At 48.0% G+C, this 13,000-nt stretch overlaps 2 protein-coding genes across 2 annotated transcripts in view; one reads left to right on the top strand and one right to left on the bottom strand.

Annotated features, from left to right (window-relative positions):
- LOC135828875 (sorting nexin-6-like) overlaps nucleotides 1-10,892 on the top strand; it is a 21,137-nt gene extending 10,245 nt beyond the window's left edge. The window contains exons 7-13 of the mRNA XM_065341307.1: nucleotides 360-434; nucleotides 1,487-1,517; nucleotides 2,341-2,425; nucleotides 5,515-5,554; nucleotides 7,875-7,961; nucleotides 8,373-8,462; nucleotides 9,467-10,892. Coding sequence (XP_065197379.1) covers nucleotides 360-434; nucleotides 1,487-1,517; nucleotides 2,341-2,425; nucleotides 5,515-5,554; nucleotides 7,875-7,961; nucleotides 8,373-8,462; nucleotides 9,467-9,676 — 618 coding nt within the window. The 3' untranslated portion in view covers nucleotides 9,677-10,892. The remainder of the gene's footprint in view (nucleotides 1-359; nucleotides 435-1,486; nucleotides 1,518-2,340; nucleotides 2,426-5,514; nucleotides 5,555-7,874; nucleotides 7,962-8,372; nucleotides 8,463-9,466) is intronic.
- Nucleotides 10,893-12,490: 1,598 nt separating this feature from the next.
- The window catches only part of LOC135828515 (ceramide synthase 6-like), a 5,420-nt gene continuing 4,910 nt past the window's right edge, over nucleotides 12,491-13,000 (bottom strand). The window contains exon 3 of the mRNA XM_065340960.1: nucleotides 12,491-13,000. This exon is cut by the window's right edge and continues 686 nt beyond it. The gene's annotated coding sequence lies outside the window, so the exon portion shown is untranslated.

The following is a 13,000-nucleotide window of genomic DNA, read 5'->3' as shown; positions in this document are numbered from 1 at the left end:
ATGTCAAAAAGAAGACGAACAGTATGAAGTTCAAAGGTTTTGAACACTCGTTCCACCAACTATACCACTTTCAATAAATCGTGACGCCATTTTGTTTTAACACGCATACGGTATATTACTCTCATAATAGATTCCCATAGGGGGGGATACTCACCCATGCGTCCGTACTTTGGTTCGTGCAGGGAGGTGGTGTGGGGATTGGGGAGGAGGGGGTGTAGTTTATACTTATCCAGTCAGTGCTGGTGTGAATGCTACCGTTGACATTGTGTCATTGCTTTCCTATGTCTCTGTGCTTTCCTGTGTCTCGCTGTCTCCATGTCGCTGTGCTTTCCTGTGTCTGTGTGTCTGTGTGTGTGTAGGATCCGGATGAGTTCTTTCATGGTCAGCGTGGTTTTGTACACGAAAGCCATCAGTGTATGAAGGATGTCAATGTGGTATGTAGAAACACTGTAGTCTTGCTAGGATGTCAATGTGGTATGTAGAAACACTGTGTTATCATGCCTTTTTATGATAATGGGGTATGTAAGAGCATTGTGGCCCTGCCTTGTTATGGGAAATGGGAATTTATTCCCGTAGCTATGCAGAAGACGTTACTTCAGTAACGTCTGGCGCTAGCCAGGATCCACACAGCTTTAATTTGGTATTTGTTTGTGTGTTTGTGTCACGCCTGGCGCTATCCCGTATCTGTCCCGTACCGTACCATCAAACACAGCTGGCCACATACAGCTGGCCGCAATATTCAAATAGGGCTTTCAAACGCAAGATCATAACGTGAAGCAACTTGGAAGAATGAGTATGAATGCGAAGTGTATGGGGAATGCATGTGGGGTGATAGTGCGGGTTCGAATCCCAGGTAATGCCTGAAAAAAATAGGAGAATTGAAAAATTTATAACATCCCTTTTCTTTTTTTGCCGTCATCAAGGCGGTAGACGGTGTCGTATTACCCTCGACCGTACCTGTCCCGTACCTGTCCCGTACCTATCCCGTACCGTACAATCGAAGACGGCTGGCCACAATGCATATTCAAATAGGGCTTTCAAATACAAGATCATAACGTGAAGCAACTTGGAAGAATTAGTATGTATGCGAAGTGTATCGGGGGATGCATGCAGGGCGATAGTGCGGGTTCGAATCCCAGGTTATGTCCAAAAACAAAAAGTAGAAACTTATAAGAATTTATAACATCCCTATGCTTTTTTTGTCTAGGTCATCAAGGCAAAAAAAGCATAGCGTAGGGCCGTGAGCGTCCAAGCTCTCTCGTTTTCCAATCAACCTGGTGGATATTCTACGACTTTCTAAATACGAAAAAGATGGATTCACTGGCCAGGAAAAACCATGATAATTATATCTTCAATGTAACGCTGACTGTGTTTGTCTGTGTTTATGTTTTTGTGCACGTGTGTGTGTGTCTTTCTTTCTGTCTGTCTGTCTGTCTGTCTGTCTGTCTGTCTGTCTGTCTGTTTGTTTGTGTCTGCGTACATGCAGGTGTTTCATCAACAGCTTGTCGCCCAAAGACGTAAGCATTGCTCCTTTTTTTTTTCTCTAAACCGCACTCTTTTTTTAATTTTGTCTACACATCAGTTGTTATCAGCTGTACATGTAGAATGTTAAAGCACTGATCAGCACACCTTATCCATGTACATGTACTGTACACACGTTGCAAGAGAAGCACACAAATCTGCCAATGCACTGTATGTACACCTGAGAAGCTTGAAGAGCTTGCAGAACAGAACGCTGTATATCCATTCCGTCACTTTTCAGATAATGGCCAAAAAGCAATTCATTTTATGCGTGATTTCTAACAAAACCCACTTTTGGGATTTTGCCGACAGTTTTGAAATGATACTAGTCCGATTTCGAATGTGAAATTTTGCTTGAAGGTGCCCCTAGGCCTTTTGATCACACTGATCTCAAAATCTCAACCTCTCAAATTTTTGCACCTACAGCGTTTTTCAATCAAACGCTTCACATCTAGAAGACTGTAAAGTTATATATGGTAGTGTGTGGTGCACTACTGAGCCGAGAGATACATGCATGTACACAGACTGATGTTCTCTTAGTCTTGTAGCAACAATAGAGCGTAAGATCTGAATGAAACTGATCGCGGCTTGCATTGCGCACCACATTTCAGTACTGGCGATGCCATGTACACATGCGTACGAGCCAAGCTAATGCTCCACTGCCAAGCTAATGCTCCACTGTCAAGCTAATGCCGCACTCTCAAAATGTAGGTCAGCTGCAATTTGTGTGTTTATGTGTGTGTGTGCACGCATGTGTGTGTGTGTGCACGCATGTGTGTGTGTGTGTGTGTGTGTGTGTGTGTGTGTGTCCATGTGCAGAGTTTGCAATGTCACTGGGTGCATTTGCAAGCAACATAACCAAGGCTGGCAGCTCTGCATGTTCATCTATAGAAAGCCACACAAAGTGAGTGCATGTAGTTAGGTTGTTGACTTGTCCCCCCCCCCCCCCCCTTGTTGTGCCCCCCCCCCTTGTTGTGCCCCCCCCCCCCTTGTTGTGATACTGCTGCTCCTGTTACTGCTGCTGCTGCTGTTACTGCTGCTGCTCCTGTTACTGCTGCTCCTGTTACTGCTGCTCCTGTTACTGCTGCTCCTGTTACTGCTGCTCCTGTTACTGCTGCTCCTGTTGCTGCTGCTACTGTTGCTGCTGCTCCTGTTACTGCTGCTCCTGTTACTGCTGCTCCTGTTACTGCTGCTCCTGTTACTGCTGCTCCTGTTACTGCTGCTCCTGTTGCTGCTGCTCCTGTTACTGCTGCTCCTGTTACTGCTGCTCCTGTTACTGCTGCTCCTGTTACTGCTGCTCCTGTTACTGCTGCTCCTGTTGCTGCTGCTACTGTTGCTGCTGCTCCTGTTACTGCTGCTCCTGTTACTGCTGCTCCTGTTACTGCTGCTCCTGTTACTGCTGCTCCTGTTACTGCTGCTCCTGTTACTGCTGCTCCTGTTGCTGCTGCTCCTGTTACTGCTGCTCCTGTTACTGCTGCTCCTGTTGCTGCTGCTCCTGTTGCTGCTGCTCCTGTTGCTGCTGCTCCTGTTGCTGCTGCTCCTGTTGCTGCTGCTCCTGTTACTGCTGCTCCTGTTACTGCTGCTCCTGTTACTGCTGCTCCTGTTACTGCTGCCATTGCTGTTACTGCTGCTGCTCTTGTTACTGCTGCCATTGCTGTTACTGCTGCTGCTCCTGTTACTGCTGCCATTGCTGTTACTGCTGCTGCTCCTGTTACTGCTGCTCCTGTTACTCCTGCCATTGCTGTTACTGCTGCTGCTCCTGTTACTGCTGCTCCTGTTGCTGCTGCTCCTGTTACTGCTGCCATTGCTGTTGCTGCTGCTGCTCCTGTTACTGCTGCCATTGCTGTTACTGCTGCTGCTCCTGTTACTGCTGCTGCTCCTGTTACTGCTGCTGCTCCTGTTACTGCTGCTGCTCCTGTTACTGCTGCTGCTCCTGTTACTGCTGCTGCTCCTGTTACTGCTGCTGCTCCTGTTACTGCTGCTGCTCCTGTTACTGCTGCCATTGCTGTTACTGCTCCTGCTCCTGTTACTGCTGCTATTGCTGTTACTGCTGCTATTGCTGTTACTGCTGCTATTGCTGTTGCTGCTGCTGCTCCTGTTACTGCTGCTGCTCCTGTTACTGCTGCTGCTCCTGTTACTGCTCCTGCTCCTGTTACTGCTCCTGCTCCTGTTACTGCTGCTATTGCTGTTACTGCTGCTATTGCTGTTACTGCTGCTATTGCTGTTACTGCTGCTATTGCTGTTGCTGCTCCTGTTACTGCTGCTGCTCCTGTTACTGCTGCTATTGCTGTCACTGCTGCTATTGCTGTTACTGCTGCTATTGCTGTTACTGCTGCTATTGCTGTTACTGCTGCTATTGCTGTTGCTCCTGCTGCTCCTGTTACTGCTGCTGCTCCTGTTACTGCTGCTGCTTCTGTTACTGCTGCTGCTCCTGTTACTGCTGCTGCTCCTGCTGCTGCTCCTGTTACTGCTGCTATTGCTGTTACTGCTGCTGCTATTGCTGTTGCTGCCATTGCTGTTACTGCTGCTATTGCTGTTGCTGCTATTGCTGTTGCTGCTATTGCTGTTGCTGCTATTGCTGTTGCTGCCATTGCTGCTGCTCCTGTTACTGCTCCTGCTCCTGTTACTGCTGCTATTGCTGTTACTGCTGCTATTGCTGTTACTGCTGCTATTGCTGTTGCTGCTGCTATTGCTGTTACTGCTGCTATTGCTGTTACTGCTGCTATTGCTGTTGCTGCTGCTGCTCCTGTTACTGCTGCTGCTCCTGTTACTGCTGCTGCTCCTGTTACTGCTGCTGCTCCTGTTACTGCTGCTGCTCCTGTTACTGCTGCTGCTCCTGTTACTGCTGCTGCTCCTGTTACTGCTGCTATTGCTGTTACTGCTGCTATTGCTGTTACTGCTGCTTTTGCTGTTACTGCTGCTATTGCTGTTACTGCTGCTATTGCTGTTACTGCTGCTGCTCCTGTTACTGCTGCTGCTCCTGTTACTGCTGCTGCTCCTGTTACTGCTGCTGCTCCTGTTACTGCTGCTGCTCCTTTTACTGCTGCTATTGCTGTTACTGCTGCTATTGCTGTTACTGCTGCTATTGCTGTTACTGCTGATATTAGAGAGGTTCTGCACAACGAAAATTCGAACGAAGTTTCGCGACAGGCCTTGCGAAAATGTGTACGAAGAAGTCGCACGAACTTTGTGTTCTGCACATTTTCGTAGTTTGCACTCGCCAAGTGCACGTACGACATGACCCAATCTCACGAAACTTCCTACGAAAGTTCATTTCGCGTTCCCTGCAAGTTTCGCGTCCAAAGTTGCGAAAGTTCGTGCGAAGTTTCTCACTTCGTGACGTAGAGCGAAAGTTCGTACACATTTTCGTTCTGCAGAACCTCTCTATTGCTGTTACTGCTGCTATTGCTGTTACTGCTGCTTTTGCTGTTACTGCTGCTATTGCTGTTGCTGCTGCTGCTCCTGTTACTGCTGCTGCTCCTGTTACTGCTGCTGCTCCTGTTACTGCTGCTGCTCCTGCTGCTGCTCCTGTTACTGCTGCTATTGCTGTTGCTGCTATTGCTGTTGCTGCTATTGCTGTTGCTGCTATTGCTGTTGCTGCTATTGCTGTTGCTGCCATTGCTGTTACTGCTGCTATTGCTGTTACTGCCATTGCTGTTGCTGCCATTGCTGCTGCTCCTGTTACTGCTGCTATTGCTGCTGCTCCTGTTACTGCTGCTATTGCTGTTGCTGCCATTGCTGCTGCTCCTGTTACTGCTGCTATTGCTGCTGTTGCTGCTGCTACTGTTGCTGCTGCTGCCATTGCTGAGGCTGTTGCCATTGCTATTGCTGCTATTGCTGCTGCTGTTGCTGCTATTGTAACTTTCAATGTTGTTCTGTTAGTAATGCTGATGGTGTCGATGCCATGGCCATATTTGTGTCGCTGGGTTGTGTTGCTCCCCCGCTGATCCTGTGTATGCGCGTGTGTGGTGCCTATTTGTTGTTCTTTTTCAGGCTCATGACACGTTTTGGTCAGGTTATGGATCAATGCCAGGTGAGCCTCATCTCTCCCAGTTCCTTCTCTCTCTCTCTCTCTCTCTCAGTCTCTCTCTCTGTCTCTCTCTCTCTCTCTGTCTCTCTCTCTCTGTCTCTCTCTCCCCTCTCTCTCTCTCTCTCTCTCTCTCTCTCTCTCTCTCTCTCTCTCTCTCTCTCTCTCTCTCTCTCTCTCTCTCTCTCTCTCTGTCTCTCTCTCCCTCTCTGTCTGTCTCTCTCTCTCTCTCTCTCTCTCTCTCTCTCTCTCTTTCTCTCTCCTAATGAAGTAATTCATTGCATTCCCAACTCATCACAACCACGCGCTCTTCAGCCGAACCATACAGACACCAGCAAGGACACTTCCGTTGAGAGATAATATTGCTCCACGCCTCTAGACAGCTGTTTCGCTCCCTGTCGGAGCTCATCAGTAGAGGATGATAATGATGATAATGGAGGAATGATCATTCTTATACACCAGAAATGGCGCAAGTGCGCGCTTTCCACATAATATCAATGGCATATGCAAGCTGCTAAAATGGTAAAGTGTGAGAACAGCGATAAATAATCATAGTACGCGCTCATTGGTGGAGAAACACACCACACAAGCGACGAAAATCTGGGAGCGAAACAGCTGTCTAGAGGCGTGGAGCAATATTATCTCTCAACGGAAGTGTCCTTGCTGGTGTCTGTATGGTTCGGCTGAAGAGCGCGTGGTTGTGATGAGTTGGGAATGCAATGAATTGAAAATATGGCCGAAAGCTCTGTCGCAATATTTAGTTCTGAAGTTTTAATGCGCCGTTAGTGGCAGAGCAGAGTGGACACGAAGAGTCGGTGAAGAAAGAAGGAGAGATGACAAGACGAGTCGGTGAAGAAGGAAGGAGGAAAGCAAGACACATCTGCAACATCTTTGATCAAACTGAGCTGAGCTGCTGATACGAAGCGTCGACCAAGCATCCCTGACTGGAGTGTATGCCCCAGCTGACCTCTCGTTTGTCAGTGGTTGCTACTAGACCTGTTAGTATCACACTCACGACTACAAGTTGCCTGGTGTGCATCGACATCGGCATCAGTGGGGCCTCCCGCTGTCGATCCTGTTGACGGGCGGACAGGTCGGTGTGAATCCTGAACGGCAACCGAGCCTGTCGCGTTGGGGGATCTCGGCGGTGAGTCTCGCCTCGCCTGCATACATGGACATTAAAACATCATAATAATAAACAACATACATGTACTTTCCATTGGCATCAGTATTCCGAGTAAGATTTTCGTCGCTTGTGTGGTGTGTTTCTCCACCAATGAGCGCGTACTATGATTATTTATCGCTGTTCTCACACTTTACCATTTTAGCAGCTTGCATATGCCATTGATATTATGTGGAAAGCGCGCACTTGCGCCATTTCTGGTGTATAAGAATGATCATTCCTCCATTATCATCATTATCATCCTCTACTGATGAGCTCCGACAGGGAGCGAAACAGCTGTCTAGAGGCGTGGAGCAATATTATCTCTCAACGGAAGTGTCCTTGCTGGTGTCTGTATGGTTCGGCTGAAGAGCGCGTGGTTGTGATGAGTTGGGAATGCAATGAATTGAAAATATGGCCGAAAGCTCTGTCGCAATATTTAGTAATGAAGTAGTGATTGATTTTTTTCTCTTTCGACCATTGTCCAGTTTATAGTCTAATATAGAGCTGACTATCGGGTAAACCATGAAAATGGTTTTGATATAATTATGAGCTTACAAGTACGAGTTGAATTTTGTATATTATAGCATTGTCCAAGTGTGTTTGTGTACTTCAATGTGTGTATACTTGTCTGTGTGGGTCTGTATGTTTTGTGTGTGTTCATGTACGTGTATGTGTATATGTGTGTGTCTGTGTGTCTGTGTGTGGGTCTGTGTCCCATATGGTGCAGTGGTATGTGCAGCGATTTCCAATCGATAGGTTGCGGGTTCGATTCCCGACGATTATGGTCACACACGTCTTTCTTCTCTTTCTCAGACTCTTCCTGACTTTTCTTTCATTCTCCTGGGTGGTTACCAACAGCCAGTGCATACCGGAGTATGTGGTGTGATGTGTGTGTGTAGAAAAAAATAAAAAGACCAAAAAGTAGGGATTCACTGGCCAGAAAAAGCCACTTCATAGCTGTGTGGTGTAGACCAGGCTGAATAGTGGCGGTCAATTCTTCAGCCTTGCAAGCCGTTGAATGGTGCAATCCCAGCACAAGTTGCTATGGCTTCTGCTGTAGCATCGCTATCATCGCCTCCGGCGATGGGCGTCCAATGGTCCAATGGTGTGTGGGTCTGTGTGTGTCTATGTGGTTCTGTGTGTGTCTATGTGGTTCTGCAGCAATCTGAGAACACGTTAGCTACGAGCAGTGAGAATTCGTTCGCCTTCACCTTCTGTGTGTTTGAGAAGTACCTCGAGTCAAGCAAGGTAAGTGCCACATCTCTCATCTCTCTGCCTGGTGCTGGGCTGTGCATGGGTTGTGCATGGGTTGTGTTGGGTTGTGTTGGGTTGTGCATGGGTTGGGTTGCGCATGGGTTGTGCATAGGTTGTGCATGCACACTGACACTAATGCTGATGTTGCCACTGGGAGATACGGTCTGCTGCTTGTTTTCTTCCGTTCGCTCTCTGTCTCTATCTCTATCAGATTCTATCTATCCATCTATCTATCTGTCTATCTAGCTATATCTGAATTGAGCTGATCCGGAGAGTACCTGTTTGTGTGTGTGTACATGTGCATGCATGTGTGTCTGTGTGTCTGTGTCTGTGTGTGTGTCTGGTTTGTTTTGTGTGCCATTATCTGTATTGACTTGATCCACTGGGCGTGGGGTGACCACACAGGACATGTTAAATCGTCGTCTACGCCTACTAACCGAGAGTGAAGCAGCAGCCGCCGCTGCCGTCAAGGCCAAGGCATCCAACAAGGCCAAGGTCAGTCCTGTCTTAATACTACTTATATACAATGTACCCAATGCTGTAGACAGCAAGCTGTTTCGGCCATAAAGGCCTCATCAGTACAGCTACGAAGATAGCTCGTCGCTCTTGCACCAGAGTGCTCAAACTACGAAAGGTAGCGGGCAATGCGTGATGCAGCAGCACTAGAGCAGCCTCCAATGTACTGTATGTATGTATGTACTGTATGGATCAGGCGTGTGTGCACTAGAACTCTAACACACGCACACACCTTTGAGCTTTTTGACGCCCATCGCCGGAGGCGATGATACCTATGCTACAGCAGAAGCCATCACAACTCTGTGCTGGGATTGCACCGTTCAACAGCTTGCAAGGCTGAAGAATTGACTGCCACTTTTCAGCCTGGTCTACACCACACAGCTATAAAGAATGTCCGAACCGCACAACGCATCGCATGTCGCATGGCCAAAGTTGAGCCGACTGCAATCAGCCTGTTGTGACAGTTGCACGAGTTGCACAGTGGGTACGGTTTGGGGGGTTTCCCCAGTCTCTCAGCTGTCGCAGCGCACACCGCATCACAAAAATACTCAGTACGTCAACCCCGTTCTAGTACAGCACTGCTCAATGAAATCCAGTCACAGCGTCACTCAAGTACATGCCGGGCGTTGTGCAGCCCGAGACCTGCGAACACTGGGCTGCGAAATGGTGCAAGGCGCAAACTTGAGTGACACGACTGGATTCATTGAGCAGCACTGTAGTACATTGTTTTCTGCTGCTACTGCTGGTGCTGTTGCTGGTGGTGCTGCTGTTGCTGCTGCTGGTGGTGCTGCTGTTGCTGCTGCTGGTGGTGCTGCTGCTGCTGCTGTTGCTGTTGGTGGTGCTGCTGTTGCTGCTGCTGGTGGTGCTGCTGCTGCTGTTGCTGCTGCTGGTGGTGCTGCTGTTGCTGCTGCTGGTGGTGCTGCTGTTGCTGCTGCTGCTGTTGCTGCTGCTGCTGGTGGTGTTGGTGGTGCTGGTGTTTTCAGGCGGATGCGGCACGTGAAGACGCCGTTCAGAAGTTTGAGGAGATTTCGCGGCTCGGCCGCACGGAGTTGTCGCTATTTCATCAGTTACGTGTTCACTCTCTCCAGACAGCGCTGGTCACGTACTGTCAGAATCAGATCTCCACCGGTCGCGATACCTACGCCATGTTGGCAAGAAGTCTCTCGGAGCTGCGTCAGATTGACGATGAGTGAAACGCTCGGCCCGTGCCAGCCCTCCCGGTACTCACGTATGTGTGTGCGTATACGTGTGTGCATATGCATGCATGTGTACGTGTCTGAATATACGTGTGTGCGCGTGTTGGCATGCGCACGTCACGACTTGTGAAATATAGTAATGATAATGATCGCCATCATCATCATCATCATTGTGAGTCAGCTCCCAGAGTGGTTGCCACTGGCAACTGTTGCAGTCGCCGCTCCCGCGCGGTTACCATGGCTGCTGTCATTGCTATGGTAAACACGGCTGCCACCCTCCGTCGCTGTTACTGTAAATGCTCCTGTTCATAAGCATAGTGTGCCGCTGCACATGCTGACGGGTATCTTAGTTTCTTGTAATTTCTTGTAATTTCTTTTCTTGCCGTTTCTTTTATTGCATTCTCCTGTGGGCCATGCAACCCACAATAACTACAGTTTCATTTGAACGCACGCCTACACACGCCTACGCACACACGGTACGCATGCGTGCCAGTGATTATTTCGTGTTGCGTTGTTGCGTTGATCTTCGCTGTATACAGCGTGTCAGTTGTAATGCCCCACTAGCTCTGTTGATTTAATCTTTCTGTACGGTAGAGATCAAGTTGGAAGCTAGCTAAAACGTGCTTCCTATCGATCACTATCATCAGTTCGAGCTCCTCTGTTAACCCCCGGGCCTTGCCTCAGGACAGGGTGGTTCTCGGATGCCTTACACCTGTACTTTCCTTGTTATCCTCTCGCCTTGCCGCCGTGCCGTTACACCACAGTAGTCTACTCTCACTTTAGCTATTCCTCTCCGTCTCTCTCCAGATTATTTTTTTCCACGATTACAAGTACAATGTACATGGTGCTCTATTGCTGCATCCTAGCAATTCCCCATGTGTGCATGTGCACACACACACACACACACACACACACACACACACACACACACACACACACATCTGTGTTGACTAGTGGCATTGCAACTGACCTCTAAGCTAACATAGTCATTACTGATCGCAATCGTATCGTTGTAGCGTAAGAATCGGAAATCTGTGAATTTCCTCCGGACAATATTTTCCACTTATATTTTTGATTATTGGTATTATTGAGTATTTGGCATGTTCTCTGACTTGTAAGCCCCTCTTCTTCTAGCCACCTTCTAGCCTTCTATGTTTCTAGCGTTATTGTTGAGCAGTAACAGAAGTTGATACTGTAAATCCTTGTCTTCATGTGTGTTGGGCTGTTTTGGGCTGTGTTGGGCTGTGTTGGACTGTGTTGGACTGTGTTGGACTGTGTTGGGCTGTGTTGGGCTGTGTATAGCAGCAAGCAAGTTGGTAGCTTTTCCCCTGACGACGCTGCTTGCTAGCAATGCGTGCATGGTTTGCTGGGCGGATGCATTCATGTGGAGACGCGCAAGGCGTGCATGCTTTGCTGGGCGCATGCATTCATGTGGAGACGTGCAAGGCGTGCACAGACACACAGTGCCCTGCATGTTGTGTGGGTGATGTGTGCATGCATGCGTGCACGCCGGATCAGCTAGGGAGTGCGGTAGATCTACGGACTCCCGGACGGCACTGACTTGCTGGCCCTACACACACACACTGAACCAAGAGTACACAATCATGTAACAATGACTATAATTATCATAAGCCCCATACTTGCATACTCTTGATGTAACAAAGAGAGACTGAGCATGTGCAGGTTCTGACTTGATTGTTCTGCCTGCATGGGTGTCTGCTACTGTGAAATTCCTGATCATAAGAATAATTATTAATAGCTGGTGCAGATATGCGGCGGAAAGTGTAATGGGTATAGTACATGTACACCTGAGCTGCAGCTGTGCAGCAGGAGACCTCCCCCTGACCTGCTGGAATGCATGCATGCTTGTGCATGTACACACAGCATCACAATAAACTATCCGCATGCATGCCGCTATCAAAAGTACATACCGTATTTCCACAAATAGTAGGCCGGTCTACTATTTTTTCAACCTCGCCCTAACCCGGCCTTATAATCGAGGAGGGTCTTGTATTCGAGGACGGTCTTTTATTCTTTCAACCCAGTTTGACCCCGGTCTTCTATTTCTCGCCACACAGTTTTACCCCCGTTCTTCCATTTTCTTCTACACAGTTTGAACACGGTCTTCTATTTTTTTCCACGGTTTGAGCACGGTCTTCCATTTTTAACACAAGAACAAAGACTCATTTAGTAGGCCCGGTCTTCTAATCGGAGACGGTCTTTTATTTTTTCAATCGCCCCCTGCCCCGGCCTTGTAAACGAGGAAGGCGTTGTATACGAGGACGGCCTTTTATTTGCGGAAATACGGTATAGTTGCCGGTTATAGGTCGACCCCGTCCTCCCCATATCCGAAGGTCTTATTTTCTGTTTGTAAAGTGTTCACCAAACCAAGCACTGCTAACCACTTCCTTTACTAACACATCCACAAATCACATAACACACTCCTCATTGGAGAGTGAAATGTCCAAATCATGGAAAAAAGGCTAATAAACTGGCAAAAAGACGTACACACTCGTGCATGCAGTGCAGGTCAATTTTGGAAGCTGCCGGTTGTAAGTCGGCCCTTAACTTTTAGTCGAAAAAGGTCGACTGATAACCGGTGAAGTACGGTAGCATTATGCAAATATCTCTCTTTATATATATATATCTGGGCAGTCTTGGACAAAACTAAAACCATTGGCAGTGATCCACTCGGTCAGGTACAAATCACTATACATGTGCCACCGTCCTTATTCGGTACCGACCCAAAACGCCGCACGGAATTTGTCACATCAGCTTTGGTCACTATACCAGTGTCACCCACGTGCCGAAAATAAGTCTCTGCCGAAATGCTGTATGACTTTACAGCACTGTGTACTGTAGCTGTGCAAAAACTGATTCGAACTTTGGAGAAAACAAGGGCATATCAGCACAGACGTAGAAAACGATTTGAATTCGGGAAAAACATCGGCATAATCAAAGTGAAAACCGTCTAATAGTTGCCGCTGACCAAGCAGCTGGACAGAGCAAACAGATATCATGATCCCAGCAGCTGGACAGAGCAAACAGATATCATGCTGCAGGTGCAAGCAGCTGGACAGATCAAATAGATATCGTGCTGCAGGTGCAAGCAGCTGGACAGAGCAAACAGATGTCATGATCGCAGCAGCTGGACAGAGCAAACAGATATCATGATCGCAGTACAGTCAACCTGAATCGCTAGACACCGTGACCATGGTGATGAGATTGACTAGAGGACCAGCATAGAAATAGAACAGTACAAATCAAACACTCGCGAACACTCGCTATCAGTTAGAGAGTTACACGCACACACACAATAAT

Source organism: Sycon ciliatum, chromosome 12, assembly GCF_964019385.1.
Source record: "Sycon ciliatum chromosome 12, ocSycCili1.1, whole genome shotgun sequence".
Taxonomy (NCBI): Eukaryota; Metazoa; Porifera; class Calcarea; order Leucosolenida; family Sycettidae; genus Sycon; species Sycon ciliatum.
Note: the sequence above shows the minus strand (reverse complement) of the source record. Positions and strands in the feature narration are given on the sequence as shown.